Source organism: Drosophila albomicans, chromosome 4 (genome assembly GCF_009650485.2).
Source record: "Drosophila albomicans strain 15112-1751.03 chromosome 4, ASM965048v2, whole genome shotgun sequence".
In the NCBI taxonomy this organism is placed as follows: Eukaryota; Metazoa; Arthropoda; class Insecta; order Diptera; family Drosophilidae; genus Drosophila; species Drosophila albomicans.
In genome coordinates this window covers 325120-346898 of record NC_047630.2, presented here as the reverse complement: position 1 = coordinate 346898, position 21779 = coordinate 325120, and the positions used below count along the sequence as shown (strand labels likewise).

The following is a 21779-nucleotide window of genomic DNA, read 5'->3' as shown; positions in this document are numbered from 1 at the left end:
AAAACAAAATTGTTAACCAAAGCAAATAAGACCCGACTGCCGCATCCGCTAAATAATGATAAAATAATTTAAATTCTCCTGCAGATTTCTTCTCAATATTTGAGATTATGCTCTGTATTTAGCTTATTTTTCTTTAATTAATAACATTTCTAACATGCTTTCTGATTGTGATTACTTTAAAGCCCTTGGTGATTTTAATATTGCTGGTGTCTAATGGCATCCGCCAAGAATTTTAATGGACTGTGCCCCTCTACATCCCATGTTTTTATCGATAGTCTTTACGGAGTATCATTGTCTCAGATTAATGGTATTTCAAATTTTTTAAACAGCTCTCTAGACCTTATTTTTGTTTTAGACCCAGATTCCTGTTCTCTATCGAAAACATCTCTTATATCTTCGCCTGAAGACCCTTACCATCCTACTTTGGAAATTATGTTGGAGCTCCCATATATTGCGCCATGAAGAATTCGACATTTGTCTGATAAACCCTTATGGTTTATTAAGAAATTATCGAGCTTAAAAAGTCGTAGGTCGAGTCTTTACAAAAATTTCAAGGAAACTGTCTCTTTTCTTGATTTTCTCCGCTATTCCGATGCTCAAGCAGCTTTTCGCACGGATAGCAATGAGTGTTATAATAATTATTTGAGTAGGTGCAGAATAAGATATCAGCGTGATCCTAAACGATTTTACGACTTCGTTAACTCGAAGCGTAGATCCGCGTCAGCGCCAGCTTTCATGTCTTTGGAGAATATGACAGTATCTAAAGGTATTGCCGATTTATTTGCGGACTTTTTCCAAACGACATATTCTGTTCCAAGTTTTCAAAATTCCTTCTCTTATCCTTATCAGGTAAATGAATCTAATTGTATTTTTGGTTCCTTAATTACTAAAAGCTCTACTTTAACGGAACTATTGGCTATAAAACCTGTTTTTTCGACAGGCCCGGTTGGAATGCCTAGTTGTGTGCTAAAGTATTGCGCCGGTAGTATCTATAAACCGCTTCTTAAATTGTTTGAATTATCCGTTAACTCATGCTGTTTTCCAAAAATCTGGAAAAATCATATATTATACCTATCCTTAAAAAGGGAACAAAACTAAAGTTCAAAATTATCGCGGTATATCTAAATTATCTGCGATTCCGAAAAGATCGTAACTTCTCAACTGCAACATCTGTGTAAATCTATAATTTCACCTTACCAACATGGGTTTCTGAAATCTAGGTCCACTTCTACTAACGTATTGGAGTTCGCCTCTATTGTAATTAAAGGATTCGAGAATAAAATGCAAACGGATGTCATTTACACCGATTTTAGTAAGGCTTTTGACTCAGTAAGTCATCACCTCTTATTATATAGACTTAATCTTTTAGGGTTTCCTCATAGCCTAATTGAGTGGATCTCCTCATACCTATCTAACAGAATACAGAATGTTTATTATAATGGCTTTGTATCTAAATGTGTCCAAGATATTTCTGGTGTTTTCCAGGGTAGTCATTTGGGTCCTCTATTGTTCACTTTGTTCATAAATGATCTTCGTTCTGTTATAGAGCATTCCCGTGTTCTTATGTACGCTGATGACGTTAAGCTTTGTCTGACATTTAATGATAGTCTGTTGCAATGTGATTTTGATCGTCTAGAATCTTGGTGCAGAGTAAATATGTTACATCTCAATTGCAAAAAATGTAAGCTTATAACCTTCTGTAGCGGTTTTACCCAGCTGGAATCCCCAGTATAGGGTTTATCAAGATAGGATTGAGTCGGTGAAGAAACTATTTTTGATATTAGTTCTTCATAGTTTAAATTGGAACAATAATATTAGATTACCACCTTATCGTAGTAGACTTTTATTACTAAACCTTTCTTCTCTCTCTCTCTGACCGTAGAACTATGCAAGGTGCTATTTTCATACAGAGACTAATTAATGGGGAAATATAATCTTTGGAGCTGTTAAGTAAAATTAGTTTTGCGGTTCCGGTCAGGATCACTAGAAATTGTCTTCCTCTTCCCATTTCACGTAGAACTACTAACTTTGCTTGCCATAATCCCTTCCGTAGTCTGTGTGTGAATTATAATAATCTCAATAACGTAGTTTGCTCCAGTAAATCTTCTCTGCTTAAAACCTCATTATTAGCATATTTATCGAGTATCCTAACATATTTTGCTTCCATATTAATATAGTATTACTAGTGTATTTATTAGCTGTCCAGCGTCTTTTAATATTTATTCGCGGTTTTGGATTAAAGCACGCTGCTCACAAATTTATTTTGTTTTGTTCGCTCGTCAACAAGCCCGTGCTTGGTATCGCTGGGCCACTTGATGGTATTGCCATTAGTACGTCAACGTCCAAATAAATAAATATGTATATTTACCTATAGAAATTCCTAACCTTGCCTTTAATTTTGATTTTCTTGCAGTTGTTCCTGTCATAAAGGACAAACCTAAAATCATTAAGATAATAAAAAAACGAACTGTTGTCATTGAATGCACAGTTGCTTCCAAATTTGAACCAAAATGTACATGGTACAAGGAAAGCAATACGGTTCAAGAAAGCAACCGACATGTGTATCTAATTGAAAAAACGAAAGAAGGTGAATTTGCAGTGAAGCTTGAAATAAATGAAGTCGAAGATAGTGATAAAGGAGCATACAAATTGGTGGCAAGCAATGAAAAGGGCGAGGCTGTATCCCAAGTGGTCAATCTAGTTGACATTCCAGAGGAAGAGCGTAAACCAACAAAACCGCAAATTACCCGTAAACTTGTTGATCAAAAAATAACTGAAACAAATACATTTGAACTTTTGATAAGTCTAAAGCAATCTGATCGCAAATGCAAAGTAGAGTGGTATAAAGGAAGCACTCTTATTCGTGAAACAAAGGATATTACAACAACATTTGATGGCACGATTGCCAGATTGACTTTTAGTTCAGCGAAAACGGAGAATACGTCAAATTATAAGGTCGTTGTCGTCAATGAGGCTGGCAAGGATGAGTCCTCTTGCAAAATTACTGTTGAAAAGAAGAGCAAAAAGAAAGATGAAAAGGTTGAACAGGAAAAGGAAGGAGAAACCGAAAAGAAAACAAAGGTAAATAAAACATTTGATGACAAAAATATCGGTGGCGAAGAAAAAAATCAAAAAAATCGAAAAGAATCTGTTCAAGAACAAAAGGTTCAGATTGAAGAACAGGGTATTCAGATTTCAACAGAGCATCAAATAATTCAACAGACTGATGAGAAAATAGTGGTAGAAAAATCGCAAAAACTGTTTTCAAGTTTGGAAAAACAAGAGGAATTTCATTTGCAAATTTCATCTAATCTACAAAAGAAAACTTCTGATATTTCCACAACGGTTAGTTCAATACATTATAAAGTTTATAATTTTGGTCATTAAATTTCCATTTAGCAGTACTATATTTTTCCAAGTTCCTAATTCAAATTAAATATAGCTGTCAGTCAGCTTTCACTTAAATGAGACAATTTATTCTCCTTGCACGCACTTCCCTTCCGGAAAGGATTTAAGTTTTTAATTTTTAACAGTAGAACTAACTATTTCACCCACAGTCGGGAGTCACTTTGTACCAGATGCCAAAAACCAAACATCATAAGCTTCTGCTTCATCCACCGGATATTGTTCTACCGAATAACGAACAGAAAACCATCTTTGGTGTGAAATTAGCCCCAGTTAAATATGTTTTATGTGAAGAGGTTTGCAATAAGCACTTTCTTAGAAATTTGATTATTTATTATTTTCTCTTGTCATTGTTTAAAAACTTCTATCAGATTTAATGAAACACAGTTCTAAAGTCTGATAACATTTTCTCTCCTCTTTCAATCTGAAATTTTGCTCTCGAATTATTTTCTATTCTATTTTCGATCTCTATTTCTATAAAACTAAGTAAATATTATTTGTTACTAATAAACAAAAACAAAAAACAATGTAATCCTAATTTTTCTATTTGTTTGAAGTTAAAAATACAGTACAGTCATGGGCTATTTTGGAGCCCATTAATTAGTATTTCTATATGGTAGTTTCATATTTACGAAAATAAATAATAGGTAAATAACATTGAAAAAACTATTTAGACGAAATTACAAATAAGTGTTAAGGCCTTAACGCACACATTTTATTTAAAATGTTACATAACCGAAGAATCGGCTTTGTTTGAGAAGTAATAAGTCTTGTAAGTAAAACTTTCTATCAAATAAGACAGACTTAGCTCGGTAATTTTTAGGTAGAGGGCTAATAAATTGGATTATTGAGTTGTTTTGCAATGGGAACGGCAGAGGATTTATTGTATTGAGCGCATTATAGCTTTCATTTTTAATATATATTTTTTATTGAGAGCAATTCATACACATATAGTACATATGTATGTAAATGAACAACTTACATAAATTCCATGTTCTTAAACTAACCATTTTTCTTTCTATGAACTTGTCAATAACAAAAAAAAACTCACAAACACACAAAACACAAAAACAAAAATAGAATGAAGAAGTCATTAAAGAAAATCAAGACCAAGAAATCAAAGATAAATCGAAACAGAAAAAGAAAGATGACAATGCGGCACATGATATTAAGAGCGAAAGTAATGAAATTGAAGATCCTTTAAAACATGAAATCAAAAATACAGAACAGAAAACACCAAGTAAATCAAGAGAAGACGAAAACAAAGCTGAAGAGGAAAAGGAAAATGCTCCAAAGCCCGACTCGAAAATATTAAAATCTTCAGATGAATCAGCATCAGATAGAAATAAAATTATATCTTTAGATGATAAAAAAGACGTAAAAGAGCCAAACAACGATCCTTCGCTGGAAGAGAATATGCATCCCGCAAAACAACAAAAAATTGTGGAGAAGAATAAAAAAGAAGAAAAAGCAGTTCCAAAAGACAAATCTAGCAGCGAAGTTAAGAAATCGCTCGATATTAATGTCGATGACCTAGATTCGGTTAAAAATAAGCCAGTTTTGAATGAAGAATCAAAAAAGAAACAAAATAAAAAAGATTCCGATTTGACTGTGAAACAAAATGATAATTTTGCAGGTCAATCTCCTGAGGTAAGGATTTTTTAAAACGTGACAACCAAAATGAAGATATTATTATTCGCCGAAATTTAATATAATCGACAACAAAAACTTACACAAATTTTATTTTCCTAAATTGCATGGAAACAATTTATAATATTATTTAAATATAAAATATTAACATATTATTAACATTGTATATTAAAACTAACGAAGATAATTGATTATACGCGAAATTAATTAATATATATTTTCATGCATTATAGCAAGAATCTTCTGAACAAGTGGCCCTGAAGAAAATTGAACGCAAAGTAAGTTATTAATGATAATTTAAATTATAATAAGAAATATTAAAAAAATTGAATAAAACGTTCGGATACATATTTAGCTTACATTATCTATATTATGTTTAAAATAATATAAAATGCAGACAAGTGACCTTAAATAGATGGAAAAATTATTTTGTTGAATTTCCTAACTCACAAATTCCAGTAAATGTCTATTTGTATTGACTGCCTGAACTATGTGACAATCATAATTATTATTCAATATTTGTATTAAGTTTAGTTACATATGTTATGTAAGTGAAATTACTTTGCAGTTGTGTATATTTTTAATACAAAAGCAAAAGCAAAACTCTCAGCGCGAAAAATATTGCAATACTTCGCCGAAATGAACATTTTCATGTAATTTATTTAAGGTCAATATTTAAAGCAAATAAACTACGTCATGGTATGTACATATTATAATACACATGGCACACAAACATATGTTTCATAAAGTTAGAAATTATCTTCAATGGAAAATTAAATTTTAACAAACCGCATTATTCATTTTAATATCTTCGTTTTGTTTACATATTTGTATGGTCAGGCCAGTGTTGTATCTGTTAAAGAAGAATCCAAATCTGAGGTACGTCGAAAGTCAATAGCAAAGGCACACGAAGACGATTCCTCAGTTTCATCAAGAAGATCTTCACTTGTGGTAAGAGCGTATTGATTTAATATGATCGGCATGTACTATGTGCCAAAATTTGTAATACGTTTCCATAGAGTGCACATGACAAGCAGGTTTTTGGGTAGCAAACACGAGTGTACTTATAACTCCAACTTTTTTAAATAATAGAAATTTGTATTTTATAGCCTGTTTACAATAAATATATGAAGCTTAAGTGAATTTTTTTTCTACAAACGTGGAATATATATTTTAACTCCATCGCATATCTAGTTGTAGTATACCGATAAAAGAAACATTTTTTTTAAATGGGTATCATTCAAACACACTTAATTGTACCTTTCTTGTTAAAAGGGAAAAGAGCTTTTAAGTTTAGTGAGTGGTGTGTGATAATGTATAATGTCTATAGTTTAGAGCACATTTTACAGTTTTCAAATACATATACATATGTAGGTATTTCTCGCATTTTATGAAGAGTTTGTTTTTATGTTTTATGTTTTCCAAGGAGGAGAGTTTCGCATCTGAGTCGAGGCGTACTTCTATTGTGGAGAAGAAAGCATTGGAGGTACGTATATAATTTATGTGGTTTACGAGTTATAGTTCAATAAAAATGTAGTTTGCAAGTTTGTATCATTACTCAAAATTATAAATTACCAAAAAAAAAAAAATTTATTTACAATATACATTAATAATATTTTATTCTCGTAATATATGTTGTTTAATATTAGTATATTTCTGATAGTAATTTGACGAAACAAGTTATTTATGTATAGTTATAAGAAATCGAATATATTATTATAAGACGAGATGTATATTCCGATATAGGAAGTTGTTGTTCACAACAACAAAATTGAAGCCAACAGTAATCCTCAAGCCATAAAAGAAGAAATTCCGAAGTTGAAACCAGCGGGGAAACGTCCAATTTCAAAGGTGAGCGATGAACGGTATTTGAAAAAATGGAACATCGCTTCTATAAGCCGCTCTTCGATTTTCTAAACTAAACTTTCATCATTCTACTTCTTTCTATTTTCTATTTTCTTTCTTTCTGCTAAACTGCAATTTATGTGATATCTTTTTTTTTTAAGTATGTATATATACATATACATAACATACTATATATGTATATATTGTACAAACAACGTTTGTACCACCTCATAATTTATTTGTAATACTTTAATTTACATATATTTCTAAATATATTTATTTTATAATAACATGTGTTTAGCTATATAGAACTTAATAAAAAACCTTTTCTTTAAAGTTAAGAAATCTATCTATCTTTAAAAATCTATTCATGTATCTGAATATGTATACCTAATATATGTTTAGATAGATTTATTAACTGTTGAGGTAAGCTGTCTTATTGCTGGAATAAATATATACATAAATTCCTAAATAAGAAAACTTAAGTTACTAATCAATTTTGAAATTTGACACAAAACTAATATACTTATGTAAACGTATGATTAACAACCCATTTCAATGTCGTGTTTGTCTTCATATATATAAAATAGACAGTAGAGGAGCAAAAACCAGTCGAGGAACTACCAAAGTTACGAAAAACATCGATTGCACAGCCAAAAGAGGAAGTGAAGCCTGAAACTAAACCAAAGGCCAAAGCCAAACCTAAAGCAAAACCAAAGTACGAAGAGCTCCCAGAAATTCCAGATTACGAACGTCCAACCCTTGAAAAATACGAAAAATCGGAATTCAAACCCACTGATTTTGCACGTGATCTTGAAATACCCAATAAAATGGAGAAACCAGTTTTAGAACTACCCATTAAGCAAGCAGAAACGGCGCAGAATAATAATGGGCTTGCTAAGGTAAGCACATAAACTGCAAACATAATTAAAATTTTACAGGCCTAATGTAATTTCTACAGCTTTGTAAGAAAACACTCTTGAAAATGTTAATACTCAGTGGTGGCAATAGCCTCTAGACTCAAGTCATCAGTCTAGAGGCTATTGCCACCACTGAGTATTAACATCAGCTGGAATCTTTTTAAATTGGAATTAACTATGCTCAACATAAATTTTTAACCATAGGGTAGAAGTGTATTAAAACTTTGACCATCAGAAAATGTATATAAAAAATAAAAAATCGTCAATAGTTGAGATGAAAAAGTTAAGTCAAGTCCGTCTCGTCCGTTGACGTCAGCGGACTTAGCTAGAGACACTTCGGATAGGCCTTATTCTATCACATGCATTTTCCGAAAAAAAAAACCTCCAACCAACTGTAGCGCCTCATTATTCACTATTGTAATTGTTATTAGTGTTTTATTGATAAAGTTTACGTGTTTGTTTATGATTGTCTTTGTGTTGCATTGCAGAAAAATAAAATTATAGAAGAAGAATTGGAACAACCAAAAGGTATTAAAATTGGCAAAGGTAAACTTCCGGCTGAGGAGGATATTAGAGACGGCGCAACACTTAAACCCGTAATAGTCGAACCAAAGGTAAGATTACGGTAAAAAACATTATATGTTCAAAATCTGTGTCTGATGTCTGATACATACTAAATTCAAAAACAAAAATTTATTTCTAACATGGTCTTGGTCTCTCCTTATTCATATATCTTACACAATAAAAGACGGATAATCCAATAGAACGCGCCGAAAAAGGAAAAAAGGTAAGTAGTAATTCCCCCGTAACAATCCTATAATAAGTAAGACTATAGTCGAGTGTGCTCGATTGTAGAATACCCGCTACCCATTTTCAAAAAATAGTTGAATCATTGATATATTGACATTAATTTAAGATCGCCAGAAGATCGAAAAAGAATGAAATTATTTTTTTCACAACTTATTTCTGACCCCACCTCAAATTTGGAAACAAAATGTTGCCGTCGACAACACCAATTTTCGTTTTGGTGAGCGACCAATAAATCCGTCACATGAATTATTATTATACATCCGTATAATGAATTATTATTATTGTATTACTTAAATGCAAAAAGTGGCTTAAAAGAGTAGTTGAAATCAGATGAATGAAATCGGTTAAAAGGGTGGCATTCCCTTTCTGTGGGAAATAGCTAATTTCCGTTCAACTGTTTTTTTTTTTTTAAAGTAAGTTACAAAACTCTTTGCGGAAAAGAGAAAAGGCAAAACATAATTCTTCTATAGAGGATGAAATCATTCTTATGTGAGCTGAATTCATCCAGGAAATTTAAAATACAAAATGCATTTTTTCGCGTTGTTTTCTTCTGAACAAAACACAAGTCAGCTGTTTCAGCAGTAAGAAATGATAGTAAAACGATGACCAAAAAGTGGTGAAATCCGGAGCACCTAAAAACAAAAATGTCGGTTTTGGTCCCACAACGAAAATGAAAAGTAAAAACCGGTGCACCCCTGTATATCTTAAAAAATGTATAATATGCTGCCTTACTGATCTCATTTTAATGTAATTAAACCCTATTGGGAGACTCATTGAAGTTTGAAAAGATTTTGTTTTAAGTAACTTGTATAATGCGGCATTAAAACCAACCTCTTAGGAAAATACCCCATCTGTGATGGATATTGTAAAACAACGACGTCGTTCCTCTATCCGAAGCTTAATGACTAAGGAACCCATTCAGAACGAATCTTTCCTTGGAATAGTTTTAAAACCTGTAGTAAAGGACGCTAAAGAAATAGTTCAGCCACAGCAAGCTAAAGAGTTACTTAAGGTAAAATGGTACTTGAGATTTACAATATTATCCTATCTAATTCAAATTTCTACATATGCAGATGTATACTATAAAATCTTTTCTATTTTTCTTGCGAATAATTTCCCATTTTTGTAATCAATGGAGGAGGTTATAGCCTCCGAAAGTTTACTCTACTTCTTCTACTTTTTCAACATCTTTTTCCTACTTCTTCAATATCTTTGTCTGCTTTATTCTATATTAAATTTTCTTACTCGCTTTTTAGCTCTTTATTCTTTGGAACTTTATGTGCTTAGCCTAATTTTATACGTACCTTTTCTAGAATTCTGTAAAAAAACAATCTTTGCATTTATGCATATACAAAAGTAGCTTATATGTTCATACTTTTCAATTTACCTTTGAAAATAGAAATATGGGAATGTGTCGCCCATTATTGAACATATTATTAAATGTATTATTGTTGTAATAATCCAAATAAAATTTCGATCAAAAAAATAATACGATTCAAATTATTTGAATGAAAAAAATCTGTTTTGAATAATGTTCATATGTATGTTAACTTTTGTATATGATTCATAATATTTAAACACGAAAATTATTCATCAATAATAAAAGTCCCATATTCACCCACACCAAAAAAAGGCACATGTGACGGAACAATTAACTCCCACGAATGCAACCAAAGCGAAAATATCTGATTTAAAAAAACCTGAACCTATACCAACCATTGTGGATAATAATGAACGACCTGAGTTAGATAATTATGAACGTGTGGAAATTGAAAAAGTTAAACCGAAACCTGAGAAGCCCATTACAGTCATTAACACTCCGGACAAGCAACCTGACGTTCAAGTGCCTGCTGACAGCTTGAAGGTAAGGGCTTAAAATACACTTAGCGACTGAAATAATTTCACTTGATTTTCTTTTTTTCATTAAATATCTCATCTATACTATATATAAAACTTCAATGTCTCTGTTATACTTTGAATCGACTTATGTACAAGTTTTTAAATAATTATATCATATGTATATAAGTATATAATTATACACATATTAATATTTCATATACACATACATTCAGATATTCTTAATATATTTAGAAATTTTAATATATTTACTAAAAATGTGCATAGATTGCGTAATATGAAGACAGAGGTGTAGGTATACATTTATCATACATACTAATATTTGTTCATATATTCAAACATATATTAATAATATTTCATATACTCAATATATTTAAATATTTTATTTTATCATTCGTTCCACTAAAAAAGAATTCAACAAAAAAATTATGTTTCGTGGTAGTTAAAATTAAAATACCCATAGACATTATACGAAAGGCATCCAGATAAAAGAGGTATGTGTATGTAAACACACACTACGTATGAGTATTAAATTCTACCGACACATAAGCATTTCCAATATATTTTTAATTTTTGTGTTTTATATATTTAACAAATATACATTCATATATATAAAATGTTATATATAAGTATATGTATTTTAATGCGCAAAATTTGCTCGACATATATAATATAGCAATTTAAATGTTTGAGATCTGTCTGCTCTTGTCGTTCTTGACCAACGGTTTGAATTATATGTTTATAATAGATATATATACATATATATAAACTAGTATATCGTGAAGAAAATTAAATAAAAAATAATAATCGGAACATCCATTACAAAAAACTATTTGCAATGGAACTGCTGTGCAATCTGAATTAATTAAAGAAATATTGTATATAAGCGTTCATACATATGTACATACATATATTCATAGATCAATTTGTAAGCTTATAGCAATATGGCGACCTTTCAATTGTCAGTTACTGCGGTATGTATCAGTAGTCATTTAGAAAATTGCTTGATTGGATTTCCTTTAAGAAACATTCAATTTTAATATAAATTCAAGTGTATCCGAAATTATTAAATATTTTAAAAAATGGTGGGAAGTAAAAAAAAATCTACAGAAAAAAGTTAATATATTCTAATCATAATATTCATTTAAATTCAAAATGTTTGATTTTATGACTTCATTTTTTTTTATTCAGGAAGACAAAACGAAAGTTCCCAGAATGCAGCCTCCTGCGCCCGGTGAGCCACCAAAAATTGAGGTAATTCGGGAGAAGCGTCCATCACTTGCTCCAGAGCCACCGAGTAGACGAGGATCCCTAATTCCTCCCGCCGACATGGGCCGTCGACCATCCTTAATCATTAATGACGAGGTAAATTTTTAACGTCTTTTTACATATTGAATAATTCATTCTCTTGAAGTAGTATGCCACCGCCACCTCTTTTAATTTTTTTGTCGTGGCAAGATTGTCAAACATTTAAATTGACCGTGAGTTAAATTGAAGGCGCATAATTATATTTTATGCATATTATACAGTGGCGTGCAAGTCTGAGTACATGTTTGCAACTACTTACTTTGGGTTCGCATAAGCAAGTTATTAGTAAAGTAAATGCTTAGACTTTTTCTATCAAAATAGACATTCATCACTGGCATGTTCAGAGTTCAGGTATAAGTAAATGTAAAAGGTAAAAAAGGAATCGGTCTTCTGTAATTCTGTCTATCACTCTATTTCTTTCCCACTCTTTTATAAGTAGAAAAGAGAATCAAGGAAAGAAGGGATTTAAAAAAGATTTAAATGTCAATTGTATTGTTGTGGCCGTCTTGAAAATTAAACATGAACTAGTCCTATGTAATAAATTTCATATATAAATCATGTTTAAAAGTAAAAAGTAAATAAATTGCACAGTAATTCAGATCAAAACATTAGAACTGAACTGATTGATCACTATATCAAATTTTTATAAAATATCATTGCTTTCTTAGATATATGTATAAATAAACTCTTGCTTTCGTCTGTTTTTTGGCTATTATTTAAACAACCGACAACTACCTTAATTGATAGCAAACATTATTGCTAATCCAAAATTGATAATTAATAAGAATTAATAGTCCGAGTAGTATAATTATAATTTATTTAGTGAGAACCCTTACTAAATTCTAATAATCCTTAAGATATACTGTTTGTTTATATATTTTTTTACGCTGCGGTTGCTTTATAGTATTCTATACAGATAAAAATTAGAAATAAATATCAATCAACCGAAAAACAGTTTGAATATATTAAGTTAGTAGACCTGGGAACACATACATACATACATATCACAATATAAATTTTATATAACCAAAGGAAGAGATTTCGAACAATATTTTGATATATATAATATTTATACATTGTTTAATAATTGAATGTCTTGTACTTAATTGTATTGCACCTTGTTATCAAAATTGTACCTAATTTCATGTATATTTCCTATGTCCCTTCTATGTACCATGTTCACAAACTAAACAACAACAAAAATCACTACAACACCAATACATATAACATATCCGATTCAACAAAACAAAAACTGTATTGTATTCGACATGCCTGTGAATCGCAACTTTACAACCGATCGAACAATCCAACGCACTTCCTACCTACAACAACAAACCCATTTTCCACTTGGTATAAACACAATGCAATAAATATTCACCACACCCATGTGCACGTATATATACGTACATATATATATATTATATATATACATATATATATAAATATAAATATATTTATAAACAAATTCAGAAGAAACTACGCCCCGGCGAAGTTATGGATACGCGGGTAAGACAATCCAAAAAATTTTTTGTTATCTTGTTAAAACCCTCTGTTTTTATGTCGTTAGCAATTATAGCGAGGTTAAATTCATATTTGAACATTTCTTTTCTATTATTTATTGTTAAATTTTGGTAAAGTTTTACAAAATTATAAGTTTTAAATAAATTAAAAATAAGCCCATTTCTAATTTTGAAAAAGGTAAAATTTGTAATATTTTAGTTTATCAAATAAGTAATTATAAATTTATTTGAAGTGTTAGAAGCTTAAAATAATTTGAATAATTTCGTGCAACTTTACAATATATTTAGGACTACCCCAATACTAGATTACATTTATATAAATGAAATGAGTGAATACACATAAATGGAATTAACATTACACGTTTACATTTATCGGTTAATTGTTTAAACATATTTATCGATCTAAAATAGATGGCATTGCTCGAAAACTATTTAATTCCGAATGATTTTGACATTCGTATTGCAACATTCATCTACGGCTAAATTATATATGCGATTCAACTTTGTACATATACCATATTGCATTTTCTAATAATAGACGAATTTTCAAGTCACACAAATTTGTCTAAAATAAAAATAAAGAAATATATAATGCCCAGATTTGTTAGATGCGTAAATATGCATTACATTATTATGTGGGATTTTTATTTATATTTGCATATCATTGCGTATTATTTAATCATCCACATATACCACAATAATAGAAAAGAGACATACTGCATCGTAAATAGACTGCACGTGTCTTATGCATTAGGATATTAAATTATATGTATATTCAATTGACAGTTGTGATGACAACTTTTGCAAACAAAAAGCTATTTAAATTAAAGAAGAGTAAATATATTTAAAAAAAAGAAATTAAAAATACATTCAAAGTTATTAAATATTTATATCATTGCATTAACTGAAATATTTTTCAAAATCATTAAAAAAAATTTAACAAATTTAAATTAATACAATTTTTTCGCCCAAGCTAGTTTTATTCAAAAGCATAAAAACAAAAGTCGATCGGACTTAATAAGTTCTTTAACTTATGATATTGTTTACACAGATACAACTGGAACTATTTATATATTTCCCGCTGTTTTATATTTCTCCTGCTTGTTAATTGGCACCACTGACAGGTCAAAATGGTCTACAGCTAAACCGCATTATTATAATCATACATATGTGTATATAAAAAACAAAACTTAACAATAATATACATTATGTATTCGTTATGAGCATTTAAACAAAAAAATTTGTTGCGAAGGTGCATTTGGTTAAGTGTATCGCGAGTGTAGAGACGAGGCCGTGTTCGGTGTTAACGTAAAGACATAAGAACTAAAAAAATATAAATTTTCAATTTATTAATTTCAACAACTGATAACAAATAGAAAGAAATTTCAGAATATATTAATTACAAACAATTAAATATATCTCAATTACTAATAATATTTATTTACTACACAAACAAATATATAATAGAAAGGTCGAGATAGAAATAATACTTTTTGGCATGTGCAGTACGCTTCACTATCATCCATATAAATTCAACATTGTATCACTATCAATCTTGTTAAATAGTCAAAACGCAAAATGAATGTTCTTCGGCCTTTTATTGATTTTAATTAAAACACACACATATTGCAGTTATTGAGGCCAGGCGAGGTTGGTGAAGGACAGGTGAGAGTTAGTTGTGCTTTTTCCCTCACGTTTTTATGTTGTAGTATTTTGGTCGATTCCATTTTTTAAAAGAAACCCCTATCAGACATCCAATTTCCAAATATTCGTTCACCTGCATTAAATTAATAATTACCAATGCCAATAAATTAACTACAAGCACTAGGGCTGCAAACTAGCCACATTTTTTTTACAAAGGTTTTGAGACTTAGTGTACTTAAACATTCAAAAGCATAACAAAACGTAATAATCAAATATTGTATTTTTAGACTTTTAATTGACGTCATAATATTTATTTTTTGATGTTGCCACCAAATAAATGATTAGATATACTTGTATTATAGAGTGGTGGGAGATTAATTAATCAATTAATCAATCTTGTATAATACAATCATTAAAAATTACGATAAGCTGTTTGCAGCCTTGGTTACATTACATTAAATCAAAGTATGTAGATTTAGTTAATTATTAATTTTTTTTAAATGCTTTCATATTTACGCATACTTCCATTTGAATGCTAGGTTCATTTGTATGCAACTACATACATATAGTAGTATGTATATCAAAAGTCGTAGTTGCTCAATACGAGAATGAATACTCATACACATGATTCGTTGATTGATTTTCTTTATTACTATGTTAAATATAATAATTTAATATAATTTACCAGCTACCCATAGTGTAGAAGAATTCTATAAAGTTGTGCCTGCAGAAAATAAATGTAGGTACAGGCAAGACGATGCACATCCGACTCAAAATGCCATGTCCGTCCGTGGAGCACTGACATCTCATAGACTATAAAAGATATAAACACCACCTTTGTTGTTGTTGCACGCAGATTAAGTTTGTTGTGGATTTCGAAAAAAAAACAAGGTAGTATGTAGAAGTTTGTTGTGAAGACGAAATATGGATTTCGGTATACAATCATTTGCTACGTGGATATAGTTTAATACTTTTTGCACTGTTTTGCTTTTATTGAATGGGTAGCAGGTGTATCACAGTCGTACACACTCGACTGTAGCTTTCTTACTTCTTATTCTTCTTCTTATTATTACTTCGAATTAAAGAGGACGTATAAAATGCAAGCAATATAACCGAACATTTTTCAGGAAGGGATATAAAAATTGTCCATTTCTATAATTATTTAACTTTCAAGGGCATTTCAAAGGTGTGTCGTTTTTTGAATATTTGATATTATTTTGAAAATTATTCATTAAAATACTTATTTTTGTTTCGATAGCACAAGCAGCAAAGACCAGGCGAAATGGGGGACACAAAACAGGTCTAAATATATATTTATATTTGTTATCGCTTGTTTTGTTTGTGTTGATTACTTATATTAAATTCAGAATAGTCGTACCATGAAGGTTTTGTAAATATTGATTTACATAGATATCCGACTGTATATTCACATCAATACTTTATTTAAATTTGTGACTGGCATTAGCCCTTCTCACATTCCTGTAAATAATATATTCTAAGTCGTTTATTTGTACATCAAGTAGTAGTGTGAAATAATATTATACATTATTCGTTGTCTTTAATTAGGAGTTCTAAAGATAAATAACCACTGCAATTGGCTGTTATATACAAATTTGTTAGAAGGAATAATACAGTTTTTAAAATATTTTTAAAGTTAATCATAATCATTAGTATATTGCAACCTATTCTGGTTCTGCAATGTTTATTTTACTATGACATTATGATTATTATGATTTTCTTCTATTATGTATTTTGTTTGCATTTATTTATCTATGCTTGCACTTGTGATCTAAATACAGCTGTACTTTATGGGGCGGCAATGGTCTATAAGGGTGTTATTATTACAAATGGGTTTACAATGTAAACTAATTATTAGTCACTTGTTGGAAATTTGAAGAATCATTTGGGAATACATAATTAAAATTAATATTATAAAATGGTTTTTATTTTAAACGTGCACATATTAAAACAAGATTGATTCAATATCAATGTGCACTTAATGAATTAATTAATCTACACGTTTTGTAAAACGCTCATATACACACATATATACTAATTAAACAAACAATCTTTTTGTCATGCATAATAACTGTTAAGTAAAAGTTTGAAATTTTTTAGTAGTTGATGTATGTATATCTGTAGTTTTGAAATTAATATTTTTCGTGTTTTGGTTCTTAACAACTCCGAATTATAACGGAATAAAGTATATTATATACTTTGAATTGTAGTTTTCCATTTTCCATTGACAATATAAATGATTTCATAAATTGGTTTAATCTTTACTGTTTACTTTTCTTCATTACGCTTCAAGAATACCAATATCGACTGACATATGTATATTTGATAATTTTGTTTGTTGCTATGTGTTCGTGATGTTATTGTGCTTGTCCAATAAAAGCGGAGACGTCCTTCCATTGATGTACGGAGACCAAGTGTTCAAGACCTGGAAGACCTTATAAACAAACCTTCAACTCCGTTGCGTGATGTTGGTGATGGAGGTCCACCCTCAATTATCGATGTACAGGAGTCATACTCCGTGGTCGAAGGTATGTTGTCAACCTAAAATAAATGTTATCTTAAATGTAACTAATGTCCAAGTGGAAAATGTTTCAAAACTTAGTTTTTTATGTACTATAGTTGTTCACTAATGTATTAAAGCTAGAATTGGGATAAATTTTTATCCTTTAGGTATTTTATAAAAAAAAATTAAAAAAGTAGTGTTATTCTTAATTTTACACAACTCATGAGATTCTTTTTAGTACCACCAGCTACTACTAATTTTTACTTCCATTTCACTGAAAATCTATTTACATCGATAAAAAAAAAAAAACTATTTCAAATAAGTAAAGACAACTATAAACATATTACAATTATTTTATAGTAATAATAATCTAAAATTCATGTTAACATATTTTCTAAGGCTGCACAGCATTTAGTGATGCGCAAAGTGTAGTGAGGTTAAAGTGTAACATTATAAAGCCAGAGTGTATAATTTGTCAAAGCTAAGGGATATTAATTAATATTTCTATGAACTAACTTCAAAATATATAAATTTGGTGTTTTTTTTTCTTAATTGTCAAAGCTTAGACTTTGCAATTGCACTGCACATTAAAATAAACCTTTTATTTTAACCTTTTACAAATATTACTGTTTCTGAAATCCTGAAAAATTGTTTAGGGATAGAAGAACTTCATTCCAAATTTAAAGTGACTCACAAAAATTCAACTGCTTTTGAATTATGAACTCCTAGAATGGCAAAATCTCTTGCACTACGGTTAGTTTGTTTTTGCAATTATGCATTTTAAAATAAAATTCTTTATCATATCAATATAAATTTGGTTACCATAAAGATGTATATACTAGAATGAAACTATTACTTAAAGAACAAAAAATTGGATTTCTTTAATACAATCGAGTTTTAGTTTTTTTGGTAGGACGACCAATTTGTTTCATGCATGAGCTTGTTTGTACCCATACTTACCCATATATATATATCTATGTTTGTTTCATTGTTATGTTTCATGAAATTGACAGACTCGACGGCCTACCTTACGGTTGGTGTCGAGGGCAACCCAGCACCTACATTTAAATTCTACAAAGGCGTTAGTGAAATACTTGAGGGCGGTCGCTACAAATTCCTAACGGATGGGCAAACGAACACAATTACATTGTGTATGCGTAAGTGCAAACCGAACGATGAAAGCAAATATAAGGTTGTTGTTTCGAATATACATGGTGAGGACTCCGCGGAGATGCAATTATATGTCTCCGATTCAAGTGGTATGGATTTCCGTGCCATGCTTAAAAAACGTCGTTATCAAAAATGGGACAAAGAAGAACAAGACCCTAATTGGGGCGATCTTAAAGAAACTGAAAAACCGTTGCCCGCTTTAAAAAAAGTCGAAAGGGTAAGGAAACAAAATATGGTTTACAAAACTAACAATTTTTTTCCAAAACAAAATTTTAATCAAAATTACTGCACATCACGACATTGTAGTAATTTTAAATTTTGATTGCAAATTGCATTCTTTAAACGTTAAGTGAGCGCAGAAAACTATATAAAAATCTAATTTAAAACGAAGAATTTCTTGCAAATCTTCAAATGCCCTTTCAATTGTAATGTATCATTGTTATAATTTTATATAATTATTATATCACTCTTAAAATTCTCCACACCCTATTGAATGTTAAAATGCAAAAATAAGGTACAGGTATAGGACCAATATCGACAGTTGACAAGATATCGATTCTCAGCTAAAAAAAAATTAGAAAACGACGATGGCTTGTCCAGTTATCGAATTTTACCTTAAATTTTCAACTAACTTTACTAGTTGTCCTAATCATAATACTTTTGCTTGGATGTGGCAATTGGTAATGAAATTTCTCTTTCTGGGACTGTTAAACACTAAGAACAACATATTTAATCGTTATAATGTACAATATGTAATATACAGGCGCCATCATCTCGTAGGCCATCCCTAGCTGAGCTGATCCCCGATTGGCCGACGTTGCATCCATTTCGACGCGAGGAGGTGCGATTTCAAATAACAGAGTTTATTTCATTATAAATCAAAATTTAAAAATAAAAGAAAAATTTTTTTTTTGATGAACAGGTTTTCTTGCTTTTTGGCGTCTTTGTCCCTCCATCGACTTTTTATACTCTGATGTAATTTTGTAGTTTTTAACAGACTAACTGTGCTTGTGCTATACTTGAGATGAGATTTGGGAGCACATTCATTTATTTTCCTCATATTATGGACATTGTTTGTACAATATTAGACAAACATATAAAGTGATATTTTTATTGTTCGGTTGATATTTTCTTTTTGTCTTCAATTCCTTTTGTTAGTTTTGATATTGGACGTCTACAATGATCTTATGATTATCAAAATTTCAAACGGATATATATAGTACATTAATTATATACAATGAACGTTTATTTATCCTTTGAAATTAACTACATTTTTTCTCCAATTTTGAAATACATATTTAAAATGTTCCTTCATAAATTGCGATTAAAAATAAACGATGAAGGAAAATATAAGAAATTTAATTAGTAATACAAACAGCAGTTAATAATCATTGTTGTTTCGAAGAAACAACTCATTTTAATTGCTATAAATATTTTATGAATGTATATTAAAAATTGTTTTTTGCGTTGATTTGTATTTTTTGCTTTTGATTTGTTTTATTAAAATTATCATAGTTCGTAATCATACTCAGTATTAGAAATTACTTGAGTGAAATAGAATTAAATAAAATATATATAGAGAGATGATTTAAAATAGTACACATTTGTCGATCTTATGTGTGCATCTATTTTAATTGTGAATGCTAATTGTAATCCTATATCAATATTGATGTCGTTTGACCTCTTTACCCATTTTTGACAACGCAAATAAATTCAATCATTAACAACAACATCGCGATAAATGAGCATAGAAGGTTGAGTCATTCCTTAGCCCGCTGATAGACCAGTTCGCAAAGGAAGGAAAAGATAAGAAAGTTGTATTTGAAGCGCGATTCAGCAAGCCAAATTGCAAACCGAAATGGCTTTTTAGAAAAGATGTGAGTATTAATTAATAATTGTAAATTATTTTCAGTTTTATTTGTTTTTTTAATCAATTTTAAAAATGGTAATCAATATTACAAGTTTTTATATACAAATAAGTGCGTTGGTGTGATAAAAATTTGCCGTGAAAAATCGATTGATTAAATTCTAAAAAGGAGCCAATGTTACATTTGTATGTAAAAGTAAGCTTAGACTGCTTTTAGATTCTCGTTAATCAATCCAATTTTTTTCGAGAGGAATAAATTAATTTATTTCCTAAATTCAATTAGAATATTACTATTCACAAGTTGAAAAATTATTAATTTATTATTACAAAACAACGGCTTATATTAAAGACTATTAATTTAATATGAGAAAAGTAACATTTTCTTTTCCATTGATTACCTAAACGTTCTCACGTTTTAGATCAGATATATTTTAATCATTTATAAAAAATATGTTACATACCTAGTATTAAAATTTTCTATTATTAAATGGGGCTCCATATTATAGGAGGTGTTCACAGGCAGCAAATACAAATTCAAGCAAGAGAATGATACGTACCAGTTGATAATAACAACGCCTAAGGTGGAGGATACTGGCAAATACACAATTGAAATTGGCGGCGTGTCCAGCACCGCATTTCTTAATGTTGAGGAAGCCGATCCCACCTACACATTTACAAAACCACTCAAAAAGAAACTTGAAGGATTTACGCGACATGAGACGACATTGGAATGTGCTGTTAGCAGTAGCATGGCCAATGTGCATTGGTTCAAGGATAACAAAAAAATTGAATCGGATGATCCACGTTATTTGATCTCCAAAGATATTAATGGTAATCTAAAGCTCATTATCAAAGAATCTCTATTGGAGGACACGGGCAAATATCGATGTCAATTAGATAAACAACCAGATAAAACCGAATGTGCCCTTAATGTTGTGGAGTATCCCTACAAGTTTGTCAAAGTACTCAAATCACAGCAATGTATAGAGAAGGATACTGTTACCCTGGCTTGTGAAATTGACGATGCCCAAGGTGATGTTCAATGGTTCCGTAATGATGAGGAAATAAAGCCCGATAAACGTATGCAAATTATTAAAGACGGCCGTAAGCGAAAGCTTGTGATTAAAGATTGCAAAGTTACTGATGCGGGTCAGTTTAGGTGTACAACAAATGCTGATAAGACCGACGCTGAAATTATCATAAACTGTAAGAAAATAATATATTTTCATTTTTTTTTTTAGTTGCTTTGCCTGAAAATATAT

The 21779-nt window shown here is 30.1% G+C and overlaps 1 protein-coding gene across 1 annotated transcript in view; it reads left to right on the top strand.

Annotated features, from left to right (window-relative positions):
- The window catches only part of LOC117573196 (twitchin), a 64013-nt gene that overhangs the window by 11061 nt on the left and 31173 nt on the right, over positions 1–21779 (top strand). Inside the window, 18 exon segments of the mRNA XM_052006302.1 lie at positions 2414–3081; positions 4486–5055; positions 5289–5333; positions 5896–6006; positions 6482–6541; positions 6802–6906; positions 7491–7802; positions 8309–8434; positions 8569–8607; positions 9469–9642; positions 10264–10494; positions 11679–11852; positions 13266–13301; positions 14948–14980; positions 17358–17505; positions 18494–18867; positions 20402–20527; positions 21024–21723. Of these exon segments, the coding sequence (XP_051862262.1) occupies positions 2414–3081; positions 4486–5055; positions 5289–5333; positions 5896–6006; positions 6482–6541; positions 6802–6906; positions 7491–7802; positions 8309–8434; positions 8569–8607; positions 9469–9642; positions 10264–10494; positions 11679–11852; positions 13266–13301; positions 14948–14980; positions 17358–17505; positions 18494–18867; positions 20402–20527; positions 21024–21723 (4032 nt within the window).